At 42.5% G+C, this 19,164-nt stretch overlaps 1 protein-coding gene across 2 annotated transcripts in view; it reads right to left on the bottom strand.

The window, feature by feature from the left end:
* Nucleotides 1–19,164, bottom strand: part of Atxn10 (ataxin 10) — a 134,968-nt gene that overhangs the window by 53,724 nt on the left and 62,080 nt on the right. For both annotated transcript variants that reach the window (XM_031351775.1, XM_031351782.1), the window contains exon 9: nt 17,948–18,117. In XM_031351775.1, coding sequence (XP_031207635.1) covers nt 17,948–18,117 — 170 coding nt within the window. The remainder of the gene's footprint in view (nt 1–17,947; nt 18,118–19,164) is intronic.

Here is a 19,164-nt window from a genome sequence, read left to right as displayed (position 1 = left end):
GCCTCTTCAGTTTCAGCAAACACTGGGATAACACTCTACCACCAAACCTAAACTTCTGTAGGTAATTAAAGGCTATTTATGTTGAGCAACCAAATTCTATATTCCCTGGGTTATGACTTTAAAGATTTTTATGTTATTACTAATGACTACGCAAAGTGGGGAAAGGTACACAATTTAAAAAAAAAAAAGACATAGAAAATGCCCTAGTCACTGGAGTCAGGAGGAAAACTAAAACTATGTCCTACAACAAAGGATTTTGCTACATTTACCTTTTCTTAAAAAGCATTTCTGTGTCTTAATATACCATCACTACAATTTAATCAGTCACCACTTTCATACCTAATTTTTCAATAAAGAACACAGAGAAATAAAAATGTAAAATAAAATAAGAGAAAGTGTCACATGAAACGCTGGAAAAGCTTAACACAAAACATTGGTAAAGAGTAGTCACTGCCCCTGGTGACAATTCCGAGAGAAGCACTTACTACTGCCCTGCTAACTGAACGAACACAGCAGTAAACTGCTTCCTAAGAACTCAGCGTTACACTCAGAGACTAGTGCTCCTCTCAACCTGCATGGGTGGCGGGGGTATCATGGGTGGCATTATGCCGCAGTAAGAAACAATCCATACAAATTTAAGTGGCTTCAAATAGGATGGCTTGTTCCTGTCTCGTAGGCCCTCAGTCTCCTCTTTTGTACCCTGACAAAACTACCATTACAAGAAATCAGTGTGTGCACTTAAAATTGCCACAATTCCCGCACCTGGCGAACAGGCAGCACTAAGAACAGATGTCACTACTAATGAGCCTCAGTGCTCACGACCCTCATCTCACACCACCATAGCCCACAGCAAATCTCAAGCTACCTTACAAGAAATGGCAGTATAGCGCTCAGCCTGAAAGCCATAGGGCTTATGGGAATATCTGTCACAATGTGGGCCCTCAATGAGTGTTTGCTGAATCACAGAACAGTGGCCTTGAAAATTCTCACACGTACGTAACACACAGAACACCCTGCACACAGACACACCCAGCCTACAGGACAGATAAATACAAGCACAGGATGAGGGCAAGAACATTAACCATAGTTGGGAAAGTCTTATGGCTTAAAGTTCCCTAAAAAGAGCCACTAAAGAAGCCAGGACCACCAGGAATGGGGAACTGCTCCCAGGCCCTTTCAGAGAGAAGGGAAGGAGAGGGAAGAGGAGGAGACGGGAGAGAAGGGGCAGGGGAGGAGAGAAGGGACAGGGGAGGAGAGAAAGGGAAGGGAAGGGAGGGGAAGAAATACACCACACATTCTAATAACTGCTGTACATTCAATTCCCATTGGTCTCATGCTTATGGAAGTGAAGCCCCTCCCCAAGGGTGAGCTCTCATGAAGGGGGGAGAGAGCAAGAAGGAACTGAGAAGGACTTGTGGACATCTGGTGAATCTGGCCTGAGGATAGCATTCTTTAATACCACGCATCCGGAAGCCTGTGTGACACCCGCTGCCTGGAGGAGCCTTGCCTTCCCTAGTGCCACACAGGCTCAGTGGGTGGGGAAGTGGCTGCAGTCATACAGTCTAGGATCTTTAGCTTTTCATGTTTTCCTCTAGGCTGTGAGTTGTTTACAGGCAATTACCTGTTTTATTTCCTTCCTTCAGACCTTGCACAAAGTTTAGTGTTGACTACGCTCTTAAATATTTGCCTCTCTGGAAATATGTTTACTATCAAAGACATACTGTCTTTAAATAAGAATGTTACTTCTGAGGCAGAGGAAGGTCTAAGGTACATTAAATCTTAGAAACTTTGTAAAGATTTAAATCTCTTCTTTTTGGATATGAGTCCTACTGTCATGATTTATAAGTCCACAAGAGCCATATATTTACGGAGCAGGCAGGATAGACAGTAAGCCTGGAATGCAAAACACAGCACTAGAACTCTTGCTATAAAGATTACAGATGCCTCAGGCTTTTAAAAAAACGAGATGTCACATGAAGCTGTACATCAGGATCTTGCCCGGAAGATAAAACATTACACACTCCTCTGCCCGCTCACCTTTAAATTACAGCTCCTGGCACTGTCTGGACTGTGCGCATGCACACACAAGCACTCGGCCAGTATGTTCAAATGAACACCTGCAACCCAACTGAAAGCAACCCCTTAGAGAGAGCTGTCAGAGCAGGAAACCTGGCACTCACCACAAATTCTAAAAGTTGTAGATTAGCACAGCAAATACCACAAAAGGAACCTTGAAATAAACTACAGTGCTCCTTAGGCAACATTAGTGTTTGCAGATCAATAATCTGATCTTGACATTTTGAATTTTAAATAAAGGTGCATTTTGGTCTAAGCACATCACTAGGGTGGGTGAACATCTCATGCCACAAGAGTGCAATTTTCTAAATACAACCCTTTCTTCACTTTCCATCCGAAATGGCTAGCATACCTGCTACAATAGGGAAAACAGTGATCCAGGCAGATGCCAGTGCTGCCCACAAATGGAGCACAACCCCAGTTGGGGAGCTGTGGCCCTTTCTCAGAGGTAAGAAAGGTGGGAAGATGAACATTCTGAGCCACAGGCCAGACAAGGGCATGGGACAGCACTCAGGGGAGGCTGTAGAGGAAGCACGGGGCTCCTGGCTGCAGCCCATGCTCACTGAGCCATGGTTCCTACCAGCAATGTGTCACCTTGTCGGTCATTGCTATATACACTGGGTATCAACTGAAATTTTAATTTGTGTGTCTATCAAAATGGCGAAACTTTGTTCCTGTTTTACAAATTCAACAAAATCAATAAATAGTACACAGAGCAGAAATCATCTCAGTGTAGGCTAAAATGATGAGATTATTTGAAGATGTGGACCCTGAGCTTATTCTTCTAGTTAAATATACAATTCTAGCTGAATCATATATACAATTACTAGTAGAGAATAACTCTAAAAAGAGTACCAAGCATCAAGTAACTTAAGAGAATTCTTCTGTATTTTCTATTGCTGAACTGTCCCAGTCTGATTTCTATTGTGATAAATACCATGACCAAAACAACTTGAAGGGAAAAGGGTTCATTTCACCTTAAAAGTTATAGTCCATTATTCAAAGAAGCCAGGGCGGGGGCTCAAAAAGGCAGAAACTGCAGGATGGACCACAGAGGAATGCTGCTCACTGGCTTGCTCTCCAGACTCAAGTCCAGCCACCTTTTTATTTAGCTCAGGCCCATCTGCCTAGAGATATGGTACTGCTAAGTGGGCTGGATCTTTCTACATCAATCAACAATGAAGAAAATACCTCACAGAAATGCCCATAGACCAATCTGATAGAGGCAACTCCACATTCAGGGTCCCTCTACAAGGAGTGTTAAGGTGACAAGCAAGATTAGCCATTACATGCATTAATACTCTTTCATTTTCTGAAATGTATTTTATTATGTGCATGTAGATGCTTGCGTGTCTGCCACTGGAGCATGTAAAGGTCAGAGGACAACTTGTCAGAGTCCAGTCTCACCTTTTCTACATGAGGTGGGTTCTGAGGCTTGAACTCAGGTCATCAGGCATGTAGCAAGTACCTTACACACTGAGCCATTTTGCCAGATTGCTATTTTATCTTCTAAAATGGCTAGAAATGATTTCTCAAGATTAAAAACAATTATTTTAAAAAGACAAAAAGGATTTTTTTGACACTCTCCAAGTTCTCAACAAATTATTCCCTACTCCCTACTTCTAGGGGCCCAAAGGGGCAATGGCAGAATTTTGAATTCAGGCCAGGATGCCCAATGAACCAGCTGTTCCACGGGGCAAGGGAACAATATGGAAGGTAGGGGGGTTAAGGGGGGGAAACTGCCCACTCATAGTTTCTGTTTATTTCCTCTAAGGATGAGGGAAAGCAAAGGCTCCTACTCAAGGTTTCCAGAGCTGAAATCACTACAGGTAAGGAGCATGCCCTCCCCTCCCTATAATCCAGTGGCCTGCCTGGCCTACTAGTCAGACGTTTCCTGTCAACACCCTTCAACCACAGGCCAACTCATCCTTCCCCAGCCTTCCAACTCCACAGCCCCTCTGGCTGGCTGTCGTGCGCTACAGCTGCAAAAGACAGTCACAACTGTGTGGAGGGGGCCCGGGTGTCCTGGGGACATTGCAAATTTTCTCCTGGACTGCATTCCTCAGGTAGATCCATCCTACTGTTCTCTCAGCTACAGATTATAGATACAGGATTAAAGAAAATGAATCTTAGTTCAGATCCCTCCCCTTGTCCCCAACTCTGCAGGCCACTGACTTAATTTAAACATTTCCTCCTATATTTTTCCAGCAGGTAAATTTGACATTGTCACTAGTTATATTACTAAGCAAATATTGATGAATCATTCTCAGAAATTAGTTTCGCATCAAACCAATTACTGAAATGTTCAAGAGTAGCATGAGCTAAATGAAGCCTGTGGCAGGATGTGTAATGTAAGGTGTCACTGATACAAGAAATATAAACGACTCAACTGACAGAAGAATTTCCCCACCCCCAACCCCACAGATAAACTGTCAGAGGCTCCATCCACACAGTGATGGGCAGAGGGGCCTCAAAGATGCCTGAGTCAGAAAACTGCAAACAGAAGCTGGAAGCAGCCCTAGGAAGTGCCTGCCATCCTGTCACAATTGCTTTGTGTGCTTATTCTAGTTCATTTTCCTTAAATGATTAAAGATAATGGTCCACTCTGCTTGTGTGAATAAATGTTGATATATTAATTTCCTTTTAATCAATGTTTCCTTTTTTGAAAGAGCAATGTTTCAAGACTGCATTCCATATTACTTAACTTAAAATAGTCTGGAAAACCAAGGGTATCCATGCTTAACTTACAACAGCCACTATAACTCTTATACCTGAAAGATATGGGCTATCCTACATGCATTTGCAGATTAAATCACATCTATGATCATACATAGGAAACCGTAAGAACAGCAGCACTGGATAGCTCTGTACCCCAGGGATAATTCCTAAGCGGTGGTCATGCCAGAGCTGAGCAGATAAGAAAACTGAGAAGAGTGTCTGACAAGATTCTGCTGCCCTCTACCACTGAGGTCCTCCATGGGACCCAAGCAAGTCATTTAATGTCCACACACCTGAGTTTGCCAATTAAGATGGGATAACAGTGCCTACTCCCGAAGTATCATGAAGATAAATACACTGATAAAGCAAGGGTTCCCAGGGGCGCCAGGCACTCTTATCAGCACTGCATAGTGCTCACTGTGTTGCTGGCATTGATGCTATAGATTTCCAGTTTGGAAGTAGCTAGCCTTTGCAAGATCTAAGGCTCAATGTGTATGTTTTTCCAATCTGAATATCTAAGTTAATACTTTTCCTGAAAAGAAAAACAGAACTTCCAAATTATTTCTATTAGTGAGATCAAGAGTTATGGAATATTTGGATACTATGGCAATGCAGCCCCCTATACCTCCATTTCAGAGTAGCTGAGAGGAAGGCAGTCACTATGAAGGTAGTGAGCAAGTGGAAGGGACAGAGAATGCAGCATCAAGTCTGGCTCCTCTGCTCTCTCTTGCTCTCCTAACCATCTCGGTCAGAGTTTACTGTCAAGAAAGGACTAGAAACTGGGCAGTGGTGGCACACGCCTTTAAGCCTAGAACTTGGGAGGCAGAGACAGGTAGATTTCTGAGTTCAAGGCCAGCCTGATCTACAGAGTGAGTTCTAGGACAGCCAGGGCTATACAGAGAAACCCTGTCTCAAAACCACCCCCCACCCGCCCCCAAAAAAAGACTAGAAATGATTTCATACAAATACATAAAAGAATAATTAAGGTTTGAAATGTTTCTCAATCAAGGTATGTCAGCATTTTCATACAAATTTTAACTAAAGAAAATAAGAGCTAAACAATGAAACTTGTAACACAATGAAAACATGGAGGCATGGCAAAACGGCACCAGCCTTTGGTTACTTGAATGAGCAGCTCTGCTCCAGGTTCTGCCAGCACTGTGCAAGCACACAGAGGAGGACACAAGCTTTGCTTTGGGTGCTACATAAAGCAGCAAAGGAGCCACATTCCTTATAGAGCCTAGCACCAAGCATTGCTGGGTACGAGGAAACTGGCTAACAAGAGAAAGCACGTCACTCCACACTGTGGGGAAGGATTCAGAAGCTCGCAAGCAGAGAGACTGGCATGGACCTCGACCTCTGCACTACTGGTATCCTTCATGGTGGCTGCCTGCTCCAGAGCCGGTGACACTGTTGGACAAAGCACAGGACTAAGGGAAGAGAACCTACCACCAGCCACCAAGGAGGTATATTTAGAAGATGGTTTCCATACATTAAATTGAGAAAGGACAAATGACATAGTGGAATTCAGGCTTGTGAGGAGCACAGGCTAAGGAAAGTCATGCTATAACCACTGGAGTACACTAGAGTATGACACTGGAGGCACTCAAACAAGATTGTTACTGGTGTTATTGGATTAAGGAGACTTAGTCCTCACAACAAACATGAGCTCAGGAAAATTACTTCTTCTTTCTAGATGAAGTAAGACTCAAAAATTAAACATGTGAAGGGTTGCCTAGTGAGTAAACAGAAAAAGAAAGAAGGAACAAACAAATAAAACATTGGAATTTAAATTTTCTCTACAATCGAGTTTCCATGCACTGTGCTAAACAGAGGACAATGATACAAGAAGCAGGCAATCAAGGAAGGCTCAGAGAAAATACTGCAGGCCCCTGGCTCACAGCTGCTCTCAGCAGCTCCTGCAAGATTGGCGGGATATGGTCTTCTCCTTGACCCTTGAAAGGGCATCTGCATCATCTTGAGAAACCAGAAATGAAAATCCAGAGTAGGAAATAAGAAGTACCCAGAATATATCTGGGATAAAGTCAGCACTGCTGAGGGAGGAGCTCAAAGGTCTTCAGTGGGCCAGTGACAAAGACAGTAAACTTCTGGAGCTGACAGGCTCCCGGTTTATGAAAAACTCTCAACCACTCCTTTAACAGGGTTACAACTTACTGAGACATTTGCAAGCAGAACACAGGAAGACAACTGCCACACGCAGGCAACAGGCCCAATTTTGTCAGTGTAGCATCAGAATCCTCACTAATGTTAAAACTGGCAGGAAGTGGATAGAACCTCTCTGATGTCAGGAGGACAGACTCTCTCTGATGTCAGGAAGACAGACCCTCTCTGATGTCAGGAGGAGGACAGACCCTCTCTGATGTCAGGAGGAGGACAGACCCTCTCTGATGTCAGGAGGAGGACAGACCCTCTCTGATGTCAGGAGGACAGACCCTCTATGATGTCAGGAGGACAGACCCTCTCTGATGTCAGGAGGACGACAGACCCTCTATGATATCAGGAGGAGGACAGACCCTCTCTGGTGTCAGGAGGACGACAGACCCTCTATGATGTCAGGAGGAGGACAGACCCTCTCTGATGTCAGGAGGACAGACCCTCTATGATGTCAGGAGGAGGACAGACCCTCTCTGATGTCAGGAGGAGGACAGACCCTCTCTGATATCAGGAGGACAGACCCTCTCTGATGTCAGGAGGAGGACAGACCCTCTCTGATGTCAGGAGGACAGACTCTCTATGATGTCAGGAGGAGGACAGACCCTCTCTGATGTCAGGAGGACAGACCCTCTCTGATGTCAGGAGGAGGACAGACCCTCTATGATGTCAGGAGGACAGACCCTCTCTGATGTCAGGAGGACAGACCCTCTATGATATCAGGAGGAGGACAGACCCTCTCTGATGTCAGGAGGACAGACCCTCTCTGATATCAGGAGGAGGACAGACCCTCTCTGATGTCAGGAGGAGGACAGACCCTCTATGATGTCAGGAGGTGGAGACAAAAGCAAAGCACAGTTTGAGGACAAGCTTACAAGACAGGAGCCATGGGTCCTCCATGTTTAAAGAAACCAATCCCACAGGACAGGAGCAAATTAAAAACCCATAAGTCACTAGGAGAAAGTCCACTGAAGAGATGGGAAAGCGGAAAGAAGGGCGGTGAAAAGGGACAAAGACAGAGATATCCAAGTTGAGAAAAACGCTGTACAAGGGTCTAGGGAACACTAATCTTCTAGAGCAAATAAAATTATCCTAAATAACTAAAAGCAAATGTAAGCAGGCAGCACAATGAAAGTCCACCTTAAAAATAGCACAAGAAGGTTCAGAGATGAAATCTCTGACAGTCTGCACAGGTTACCACTGTCCTCACACTCAGCTCTGCCCGCTGAATGCAGAGGCCAGCTGGCAAAATCCAGTGCTGAGCCACAAGCCAGCCTCACGGGCATCTGCACTCCCCTCTGAGGGAGGCCAGCTCACATCAGGCTACCCATCCCCTGCTTCCCTCATCTGTTCACATAGGCACTAGGCTCATGCTGAACTCAGGAGAGCCTTCCCATCTCTCTGGTACACACCTCAACCACTCAATCTCAGGCTAACCCCAAGAACTCACTTAAATGGCAAGTTCTTACATCTGCCTCCCTACGCACATGAATTCCTCAAGAGGGCACTATGCCAAATCCATTTCTACATTCTCACTGTCTAGAACACCAGCTGGTACATAGCAGATGGCAAATACATACTTGAACTAAACTACAGGTTTCTACCATGATGACAGAAGAGCGCAGCAGCTCCAGTCTGGAGAAGAGAATAGAAATGGCCTCATTCCAACTGCTACATCACAGCAACATAGATTTGAGTTAAACATCACAGCATGGGAGACTCAATGCCACTCTTCTACCAGAATATGATGATATGAAATTAAATTCTACCAAAATAAGATAAGCTTTTAAAGGAAGGGGTGCCAGATAATGTTCAAGACTAATTTTTTTTTAAATATTTATAAGAATGTAACTCTGATCCTTTGCTGCCAGGAACAGGAAAAGCAAACAATTAGCCATGCCAAAGACTGACAACGATTTAGATGTATGCTAGACACTTCCATCCCTTTTGCTCCCTCAGAAATGGAAGGAGCCAGTTTTAACACTTGAAATAAAAACTTTCTCATTTTCCCAAACTAATGATGGCTACAGAGATAGAAACTTTACAGTGTCAAAAATACTTGGGTTTTCATTAGATTCTGACATGCAAGAGAAATGTGAAACACGCACTCATTCACCAAAAGCTAACATGCCCAAACCAGATCCCCTGCCAGCAGAAGGTAAATACAAATCCTACTCCTTTGCAGTAGAAAAAGAAGAAACCCAACACACTGCAGGGATAATCCGTCCCCTTCTGTCTGCTTGCCTCTGCCTCTCTTTTTACACTGACAAATTGATAAGCACTCAGGAATGCTCCGGTCACTTTGATATGAGTTTTTAATTATTCTGTTAGTAAAATTCCCTAGATCGTATGCTAATGTTTTACTTTTAATTTTTTTCTATAAAAGCTGAATTGAAATTCTGATAAACCCTAGATACTGGCTGAGCAAGGTAAGGACATGTGCACAGACTGTGCAAGGGGAACAAACCCAAGCCTGCTGCACGTGCACACAGGAGGCCAGGCGTTAGCATCAAGTATTCTCCTCAATCACTCTCCACCTTGTTTTCTGGGACAGGTTTTCTCACTGAACCTGGAGCTCAGTAGTTTGACTCAACTGCCAATAGGGTATCACGAAGAAATACAAAGTACGGACCCCTGGCACACAGCAATGTCAGCAACAGATAGCTGCGGCTGCTCCGGTAAGTCTCCCTTTTAAGGAATGCCAGGCCCCTCCCACACAAGGACAAGCCAACTACTCCTATTACAAAACAGAAAAGGAGGAGTCTTGAAGTCAATGAAATAAAACATCATCAGTGCTTTAACTTTTTTGGCAGCATTAGGGATTGAATGTAGAGCCCTACACAGGCTAGGCAGACAGTCTACCAACTGAGCTACCACCGCAGCCTTCCTCTACGCCTTAAAAAAAAAAAAAGTACAGCTGCAACAAACGAAATCTCGGTATGTATCCTCAAGATAGGAATTTTAATTTCACTTTCTGTAGCAGGAACTGTAAGTTCAAGAAACTAATGGTGACAGCTTGATTTATGAATTTTGACATATTTCTTGAACTTGGATTATATTACAAAGAAGTGGAATTCTAAACGAGCCAGATCTTGTCTATACACTCAATCATCAAATCAATAAGCTGTAACTCTGAGAGCACACAGTGCAGGCAGGAGGACACAGACCTGAGACTGAAAAGTTCCTCCAGGGCTGGAGGCTCAAGGAATAAGGGCGCCTGCTTGCGCTTGATGAGCTCCATCAAGCCAACATGGGGAAAGGACAGACTTGACTCCCAAAAGCCGTCCTCTTTTGTCTGTTCGTCCACAATTTAAATGTCCATTTAATGTGTGTGTGGGCACACATTAAATAAATGAATAAGTGGGTTGGGGGGGTCCTTCTATACTTTAAGATTGCCCTAGAACACATTTTTGGAATAGATACAGAAAATGCTTCTTCTCTTCAGTGGATAATGCCAAGAGAGAAATTCAACTAGAAAAGCATTCGTGATAGAACTGACAAGGAAAAGAAGTACTCTTGTCCCAAGGAAAATTCTCTTCCATGCTTTCACTACTTCCTCAAACAAGCGCCACCTAGAGAGACAAGGTATCAAGATTACTTTACTTTACATTTAGTAAATTCCTATGGCATGTTACCCACAAATTTCTATTAAATATATATATTTGAGGGTCAGCAACATGGCTCAGTGGGTAAAAGAACTTGCCACCAAACCTAAGAACCTAAATTTAAAAATCCAGAACCCATATAGTGGAAAGACAGAACCAACTCCGACAAGTGGTCTGACTTCTACACTCACGCCATAACAAGCATACACAGATACACACATCACCACTCCCACACAAAAATAAATATAATAAAACTTTTTGGTGGCATACAGTTGGGAGATGATGAATGAACGAGATCTATCCACCAACAGCCTGAGAGGGAGGCTCAAGTCCATGGAGAGTCTAAGAGTGTGTCGGATCCTGTCACATTCAGTCCTCAGGACCCCACAGCAAGCACCACGGTGTCCACCTGAAGCAAGAAAGCTGAGAACAGAATTGACGGAGCTACAGTCAGTGGATGGCTGGCCAAGAAGCCGCTTTGTGTTCACTGACTTTTAGCTGTGTCTGCACTAAAGAAGCCACTGCCTGCTGTAAGGACTGAAAGACAGCAGCCACAGAACACGGCTAACTGCAGCTCTAGGAGACTAGGCACGGTCCCAGGACTGAACCCTGAGAAGATGGGCACATACACCACTGCCTGGTGAAGAAGTCCAGTGCATTTACAGTTCAGCAACCCAGCACCTGTACAGAGTGATCGGCTCAAGATCTATGCACAGACTGGATACAATACATTTCTCAGCAGCACACACACAGAAAGTTTTACGGAGGAGTGATAGAGCAGCGGAAGGCAGGAAGGAGGTAGGGTTGTCAGTATAGCTGCAAACAAATCTAGCCTGTTATGGTAAAAGTGAGCCATAATGAAAAATTTCACATTATCTTTGGCTGGTGGTTAATCTATATACACCAAAGACAAGTAAAAGCAAAACATAAGTATATATATACACATGTACATATATGTATATATATGTATATATGTACATATATATGTACACACACATATATGTATATATACATATACATATACATATACATATATATATATATATATATATATATATATATATGTTGAGATACACACCATGATATATCCACATACTGAAACCAATTGCATATGCAGAGTAAGGTAAAAAAGCAACACCATCAAGGGAACACTCAGTAGAGGAGAACCTGTTTCTGGCTGGTCTGAAGTTTCCAAAGGTTCACAAAGCTCCATGTGACCAGCAGTTCTAAAAGAGCAACTTGAGAACATATGGATGAGAAAAGTAGCTGGGGCTGAGCAGTGGTGGCTCATGCCTTTAATTTCAGAACTTGGGAGGCAGAGGCAGGTAAATCTCTGAGTTCAATTCTAGCCTGGACAGTGAGTTCCAGGACAGCCTATGTTCCAGGATACAGAGAATCTCTGTCTCAAAAAACAAAAGGGAAAAAAGGAAAAAAAAGAAAAAGAAGAGAAAAGAGGGTGGGAAGTCCACATGAGGCTAATAGAGGGCAAAACTACAGAAAATGGCCCTTCTTGTGGCTGACAATAAGGACTCTGGAACTCTGGCCTATGCTACAGTGGCTCAATGGAAGACATTAGCACACGCTAATCCAGTCATTATTCAATCAATCATTAGTCAGCACTGATGGACAATGAGTAGTTACTGACTCTAAGAAAAAACAGTTTCAATGAAACAGCTGGGGCACTGGAATCCAAGCCATAAGTTTGTCTTCAGTTTTCAGATTCACTAAGTAAGCACCCTGCTTGAAATCATGTTCTACAGGAGGGAATTGTGAAGGACTGGCCTGCTAGCCTGCTCTGAATGTGAGAAACTGAAAGGCTTGCCTCACTGCATACAAAAAGACACTAAACTGAACCATAAAAAAAGGCATAAGGCATACACTAAGTTAGAATGTACCAAAATATCCCAAACAGGGCTGGTGAGATGGCTTAGTGGGTAAATTTGTTTGCCATCGAGCCTAGTAACCTGAATTCAATCCACAGGACCTATACTGTGGAAACAACTGCAGCAAACAAACAAACTGTAGCAAACAAACAAACAAACAAAAAAAATCTCAAACATAAAAGAATTGCAAAGTCTTTTTAACGATTTATTTTATTTCTAATTCTACGCATTTGAGTGAAGGTGCTGAGGAGGCCAGAGGAGATGTCAAATCCCCCTAGAGCTGGAGTTGCAGGCAGATGTGAGACACCTACCATGGGTGCTGGGAACAGAATTTGGGTCCTCTACAAGAGCAGTGGAATCCTAACTGTCCAGCCATCTCTGTCCAGCCCCTACAACAAATAGTTTTTAAGATAAATTGTTATAGGGCAACTGATGCCGCTCAGTGGTAGTCTGCCTACCATCCATGAGACCCAAAGTGACGTTTGATCACTTTGATCAAGAGCGACAATATTATATGCATATAGAGAGGACATGTTTTTAAAGAACCATCGTGGGGAAGAAGGGAAGGGATCAGCAAGAGGAATGCAGAGGTGGAAGAGGACAGCGGGGAAGGGGATGACTAAGAACAAAGCAAATAGCATGCATGTCTGGAAATACTTGGAGACCTATAGCACTGGAGAGTAACCTACATTTTTAATTAAAAAATTACAGATCACAAAAGATAAACCTTCACTTACGAATTACCAGGTATGAATTTTAAAGGCATAATACAATGAGCAAAAAAACTGACAAATGTGCTTTTATGGTCACCGATGTTTAAGAACCTCTTTCCCAGAGGACAGTTCTGGACAGAGGCCATGAGTTATGCCTTCCTCACACACTGAGCTCCGCACAGTACTGATTCGTCTTTAAATGAACTGATACAGGCAATGAAAGCTTTGTGTGCACATATGTCAACTTAGAGATCACCAGGCACCAGCACCAAGGCTGGGAATTGCTACAAGGTGGAAAGGTAGCAGGAGGGAAAGAAGGAAGACCTGACTGCCACTGACAGGAAACCTTTGGCAGAATGCACCCCACAAGCAACAAGGACATGTACTTTAGTCAAGGACACTTTTCTCTGGGGACAAAAAAAGGTAGATAAACTGGTTCATCTTCCCAGATATTTCAAAAGTACATTTAGTTTTAAGAATTAAAAACTTTTTTTCTTCAAATAAGTCATTTAGAGAAGCTAGAACAATAGAAAAAAGCAGAAGAATGGAGAAGAGAAAGAGTAACCCTGGTTTGATGAAAGAGAATCAGGTTTTAATCAAAAAAGCCAGAATGGTTTGTGTTTAAAGCAGTACAGTCGTACTATACAAACCCAAACAGAGGCACGCTCCACAAGGGGTTAAAAGTACACTAATCATTATAGCTGTAACAAAGGAATGCCATGTAAGTGGAAGGCAAAAGACAAAGGGCAAGCTGGGAGGATTAGGAGCACCTGTCATGACCTGGTAAGGAAGTCTAGACAGTTTTATAGTTCAAGAAGCAGCCTGAACATCAGATGCACAGCATGACCCAGGAAGGGCTGGCTTCCATGACTTCTCAGCAGGTTGTCCAAAGGTGCAGAAACAAAGGAAGATGATCTCCCATTCCACTAACTCTATGTCCCGGCATTCCAGCTTTGCTCAGAAAGAACTATTCTAGGATGCCCATCCTCGAATACAAGACAGCCTTTCAGATCACACATGTTAGCCCCTACTGATAATGTCATCTACAGAACCTACAGCACCAAGTCAAATTTCAGTTGAATTAAATCACACTGAAATCTCCCTGAGCCTTGGTTTCTCCATTAGAAACTAATGGTAACAATTCTTCTGTCAATCTTTTCCAGAGTAGACTCTAGTGACCCAACGCAGAAGTGTCTTACTCAGCTGCTGGACATTGCACTCCAATAACTGACGTTATATGACAAGCAGAAATCGGATAGGGCTCAAAAGGCTTCTTCTATGCAGACTCCAGAGGAACTAAGCCTTGTGAAAAGATTCTACCCAAGTCCCTGCTGTCAACAGCTTGGTAGGTCAGAGGTAAGATCCCCAGATGTCCCTTATAGAACACAATCCTTTAAGCAAAACAACTGCACTTTTCTCAAGCTGTGCCTGCTTGCCAGAGCCCTCCCAGGTCACTAGAGAGATGACTTCCCTACCCTCAGAGGAGAGTCTTCTCCTCCCGTGTCTCCCAGCCATTTGTATGAAATCTGCCCTAACTGCAAGTAGCTCCTGGAGGTGCTAGAGCATAGAGGCTGGGAAAGCTTGACTGGAGGGAACTTCATCTGTGAAGCCATGGGGAAGCCAAGATTTTTGGGTGCTACTGTTTATTAGTAGTCTCCTACCCAAAGTAAGTCCCCAAAATTCCCTGGTTCTCTGGGTGAACTATGGATTCCCCAGGATCATACTTTGGTGTGTTCTTAGGAGCTTGTAGAGAAGAGATAGCTGTTTCCCCAGGAAAGGAATTCTCACAACATTCCTAGAATGGAACCTTCCCAGGAGGTAAACTTTCATCAACCAAAGAATGCCCTAAAGGTTGAGGACATTCACAGTCAATAGAGAAGCTAAGAAGAAACAGAGATGAAAGAATCCCCGGGAGTTTTGGGCGTGAACCCAGGAGCTGAAAGGGTCTAGGTGGATGGCCTATGGGCCAACGATCTTCAGGAAGTCTACATTAGAGTGCAGAATTCTCTTAGAGTGGGAATTCTCGGGAAAACAAATCTAAATTCTACTCTGGGTTCTGCCAACATACCACTGGACAGGCTCTCCTTTGCCATCCCCAGCAAAACCTGTTCTGCAAGGCTACTCAGAGGTTGGAGCTGACAAACCTGTAAGAAGACATGATGTAGCCACGCAGCACTAAACAAAGAAATCATCTATTCCTTTCTTCTTTTAGTGAGATGAGACAAATCCCCCTACCCTGGATCTTCATCTAGTCTCGGAAATATAAAGCCAAATGTATGCACAGGCTCCAATTTGCATAGAAGCCAAACAAACCACCTAAACAACAGGAAACTAGTGAATCACAAATAAAGAACTATTCCCCAAACATCCACTTCCTCAAAACTATAACAAAAGTTTTTTAAAGCTACTGAACTTTATCCCTTGCAGGAAAAATAAGCAAGGAAAATACATTTTACTATCCAACTGGAATCAGGGTTGAGCTACAAGAATAAAGAGGCTTCCAGAACATAAGGGAGGAGGGGTCAGAAATACTTCCAAGTTCAAGCCGTTTGTTAGCACAGGAAAGACCCTGGGGTAGAGAGGCATTCTCACATTCCAAGCATGAATCCTTCATGCTCTCCGGAGTGCTTCCTCCATTAGAGATCACACCAGCTACTTCCCGTGGGCCCCAGAGCCCGCCACATAGCGCTTGGGTACACTCCACATTTACTTAGGGTACAAGCTGCTCCTGACTCTTATGAACTATTTCATAAGCCTAAGGGTTACTACATCATGTTCCTGTAAGAGGCCACTCCAAATTAGCAACAAAACAATCACTGACAAAAGAACTTACCTGGGGTTCCTAAAGAAAGGCGTTTGGGTATTAAAAAGTAAAGTGTCTTATTCTCCATCAACTTTCTTTTACAAAAATCAGTTCAGTAAGTTTCCAAGAGGGAGTCAGTGGTCAGAGATACATACCTGCTCAATGAGGAGGAATATCCTAACTGTACACACACTGACAAAGCATAACTGACCACCATATAACAGACTGTAAGAACTGTTAACAATTGCAGCATATTACAAAGGCTCTATGTGCTTTCAATCTTTACCCCCTATCGTTTTCAGAATGGATGACATCTACTATCGAACCAAGTACGCATACTTCCCTACCATCTCTGTGGTACTATTAAGAATTCATAGCTGGGCGGGGGTGGCGCATGCCTTTAATCCCAGCACTTGGGAGGCAGAGGCAGGCGGATTTCTGAGTTTGAGGCCAGACTGGTCTACACAGTGAGTTCCAGGACAGAGAAAGCCTGTCTCCAAAAAACAAAACAAAACAAAAAAAAAAAAAAAAAAAAAAAAAAAAAAAAAAAAAAAAAAAAAAAAAAAAAGAATTCATAAACCTTTTAATTTCAGATACTGTATTTTTCATTTCTAAAATTTCTGTCTTTTAGATTCTATTTCTATTGTATCTTTTCATTCATATAATACATTCACTATTGTCCATTCACTATTACTTCTCCTTTAAAAACCTTGGTTTGTAGTCAGTGTCTTTTGATTAACAGTTCTTCTAACAATAGAGTACATTTTCTTATAGGTCGGGTGATTTTGTTTTAGATGCTAGGCACTGTGTAAACTATACTGTGGAAACACTTACTTATATTATATTCCTCGAAAGAGGGCTATTTGTATGTTTATTTGTTTGTTTGTTTGAGTGAACACTTATTTTAGTTGACTTAAATGTAAATTCTGGAGTCTGACAACTCAGATTTTAATTTATTTTATCCACAGCTTACCTGCTTGGAGCCTGCCAGGTTTGAATGTGATTCAAACATGAGTAAAGACCTAGTTTAAAATACTTAGGTCAGGGCACTAGTCACCCAGAGATGGAGGATGCACAAGCCAAGGCTTCCCCTTAGAGTGAAGGCCAGTTTTTTTGGTCTTTCCTTCTTCCCTCCCTTCTTTCCTTTTTGAGACATGCTCTTGTTATGTGTCCTAGGGTTGCCTTGAAGTAGTGAACCCCATGTCTGGTCCTTCCTGGGGCACAGATAACATGTGTGTGTCAACATGCTTGGCTCCAGATTTCTGAAATGTGTATTACTGGAAATATTTCCAAACTTGTTAATCACTGTTGATGTTCTCTGTCCAGTTTTTGAGCCCAGACCTCACTATGCAGCTCTAGCCTGCCTAGTACTGCATAGAGATCCACTTTCCTCTATGTCTAGCTTGTCTTTGCTTTTATGTTATTGACTGTTCCCTACATCATAATAGAGTCTTAAATAAACAGACTATAGACAAACATTAGTAATTTACAAGAAAGGAGAATGCCCCAAATACATTCAGGAGAACAACCATGCAAAAACTATAAAAATACAGACCCTCAAGCAAAAGGAAGTGACGCACGGTGCTGGCAACATGGCTCAGCAGATGAAAAGCACTTGTCGCACAGCCTCTCAACCTAAGCCTGATTTCCGTAATGGATGCTGAAAGGAGAAGAGCAACTTCACGTGTGTACTGACAAACGTGCCTACATGTCTTCCACTCATACATGTAACACACACACATACAGCACTAAAATAAGAGGTAAAAAATTTCAAGTATGACATACCATGCTTACTTGTAGAAAAAATATGTAATACTCTATTTATGTTACATATTAACCTATAGATACTCTTTTCAGTCAATTTTCTAAGAACTCATATAAGGACTTACATGCCCCCCTGGCCAGAGAGAAGATAGTCTAAATTCTAAATGGCATATTTTCAACAGTTATATGTGGCACACCAAGAAATAATCTTACTTTGTCTTGGTTTTCTTTATTCTTGTAGCACAGATTTCCAATCAGACGGATGAGATGAGACTTAAACCCTTCAGTCATATGTTCAATGTCACCCTCTGCTTTCAGAGAATCAGAGGGGCTGAAGATGTTCGTGCTATCTTTTCCAACTTCATGAATCACTCGTAAAACATCTAGAGCAAAAATGAGTATAATTCATTTTCCATAAGAAATGAGCACAGTATCTAAAACTCTATAAACAAACCTAATGGGTTAAAATAAAGTAAGTGCCAACTCTCTTCAATAATGATTTGTGTGGGGGACAAAGGAGAGCCCTCACCTAGTGTGCATCAGTTCATCCTCACACCGTCCGAAATACAGCAGCAGTAACAATAACCAGACCGCTTCTTTCATTTTACATTAATTTTTTTAAAGTTCCAGTTTGAAGGAGGCTGATCATAACAATTAGCCTCACTTGGCCTTTCTATCTATCCACAAAGGAAACTTAGCTAAAATTTAACAACTATTTTTTATTACAAGATGATTTTCAATTTCAATTGATTTATGCAAAAAGCTAATGTGATAACTTAGTCAAGAAAGTGTAAATCACAAGAGGTTTCAGTAATGACTGACTTACAGCTCTCTCAATGGCCAAATAATCAAACTCAGCCATGGATTGACATTAGCTATAATCACAAGAAATAATATTGCTATATACTATGAGTATCCCAAGCAGCCTACAAAAACAGGACTTACACATTTTCCTTATTATTTTATTTAACCCTCTGAATAAAACCATTAAATGCAGACATCACTTTCACAGTTTTACATGAAGCAATCAGATGCAGAGAAGCTCAGTGGGCAGAGATGGATGGCAATCCACACTTGTCCTAGCTTCAGAGTGAGTCCTGTTTGGTAACAACCTGATTATCAGTAAAAGTACTGCACTCAAAATAGAACTCTGTTAGTCAGATGTGATGGCACACATCTTTAATCCCAGCACTTGGGAGGCAGAGGAAGGTGGATTTCTGTGAATTCAAGGTCAGCCTGGTCTACAGAGTGAGTTCCAGGACAGTCAGAGTTACACAGAGAAACCCTGTCTCGAAAAACCAAAACCATACAACTCTGGGATGGGATTCTAAGTGCCCTCTCCAGACCACTGCTAGCTCAACTACATTTGTGGATATAAAGACATTTTTCTTATATATTGACATCCATGAAAAGGTACCTGACCTTTCTTT

Source organism: Mastomys coucha, unplaced genomic scaffold, assembly GCF_008632895.1.
Source record: "Mastomys coucha isolate ucsf_1 unplaced genomic scaffold, UCSF_Mcou_1 pScaffold11, whole genome shotgun sequence".
Taxonomy (NCBI): domain Eukaryota; kingdom Metazoa; phylum Chordata; class Mammalia; order Rodentia; family Muridae; genus Mastomys; species Mastomys coucha.
The sequence above is the reverse complement of the archived record's forward strand: the minus strand, read 5'-3'. Positions and strand labels throughout refer to the sequence as shown.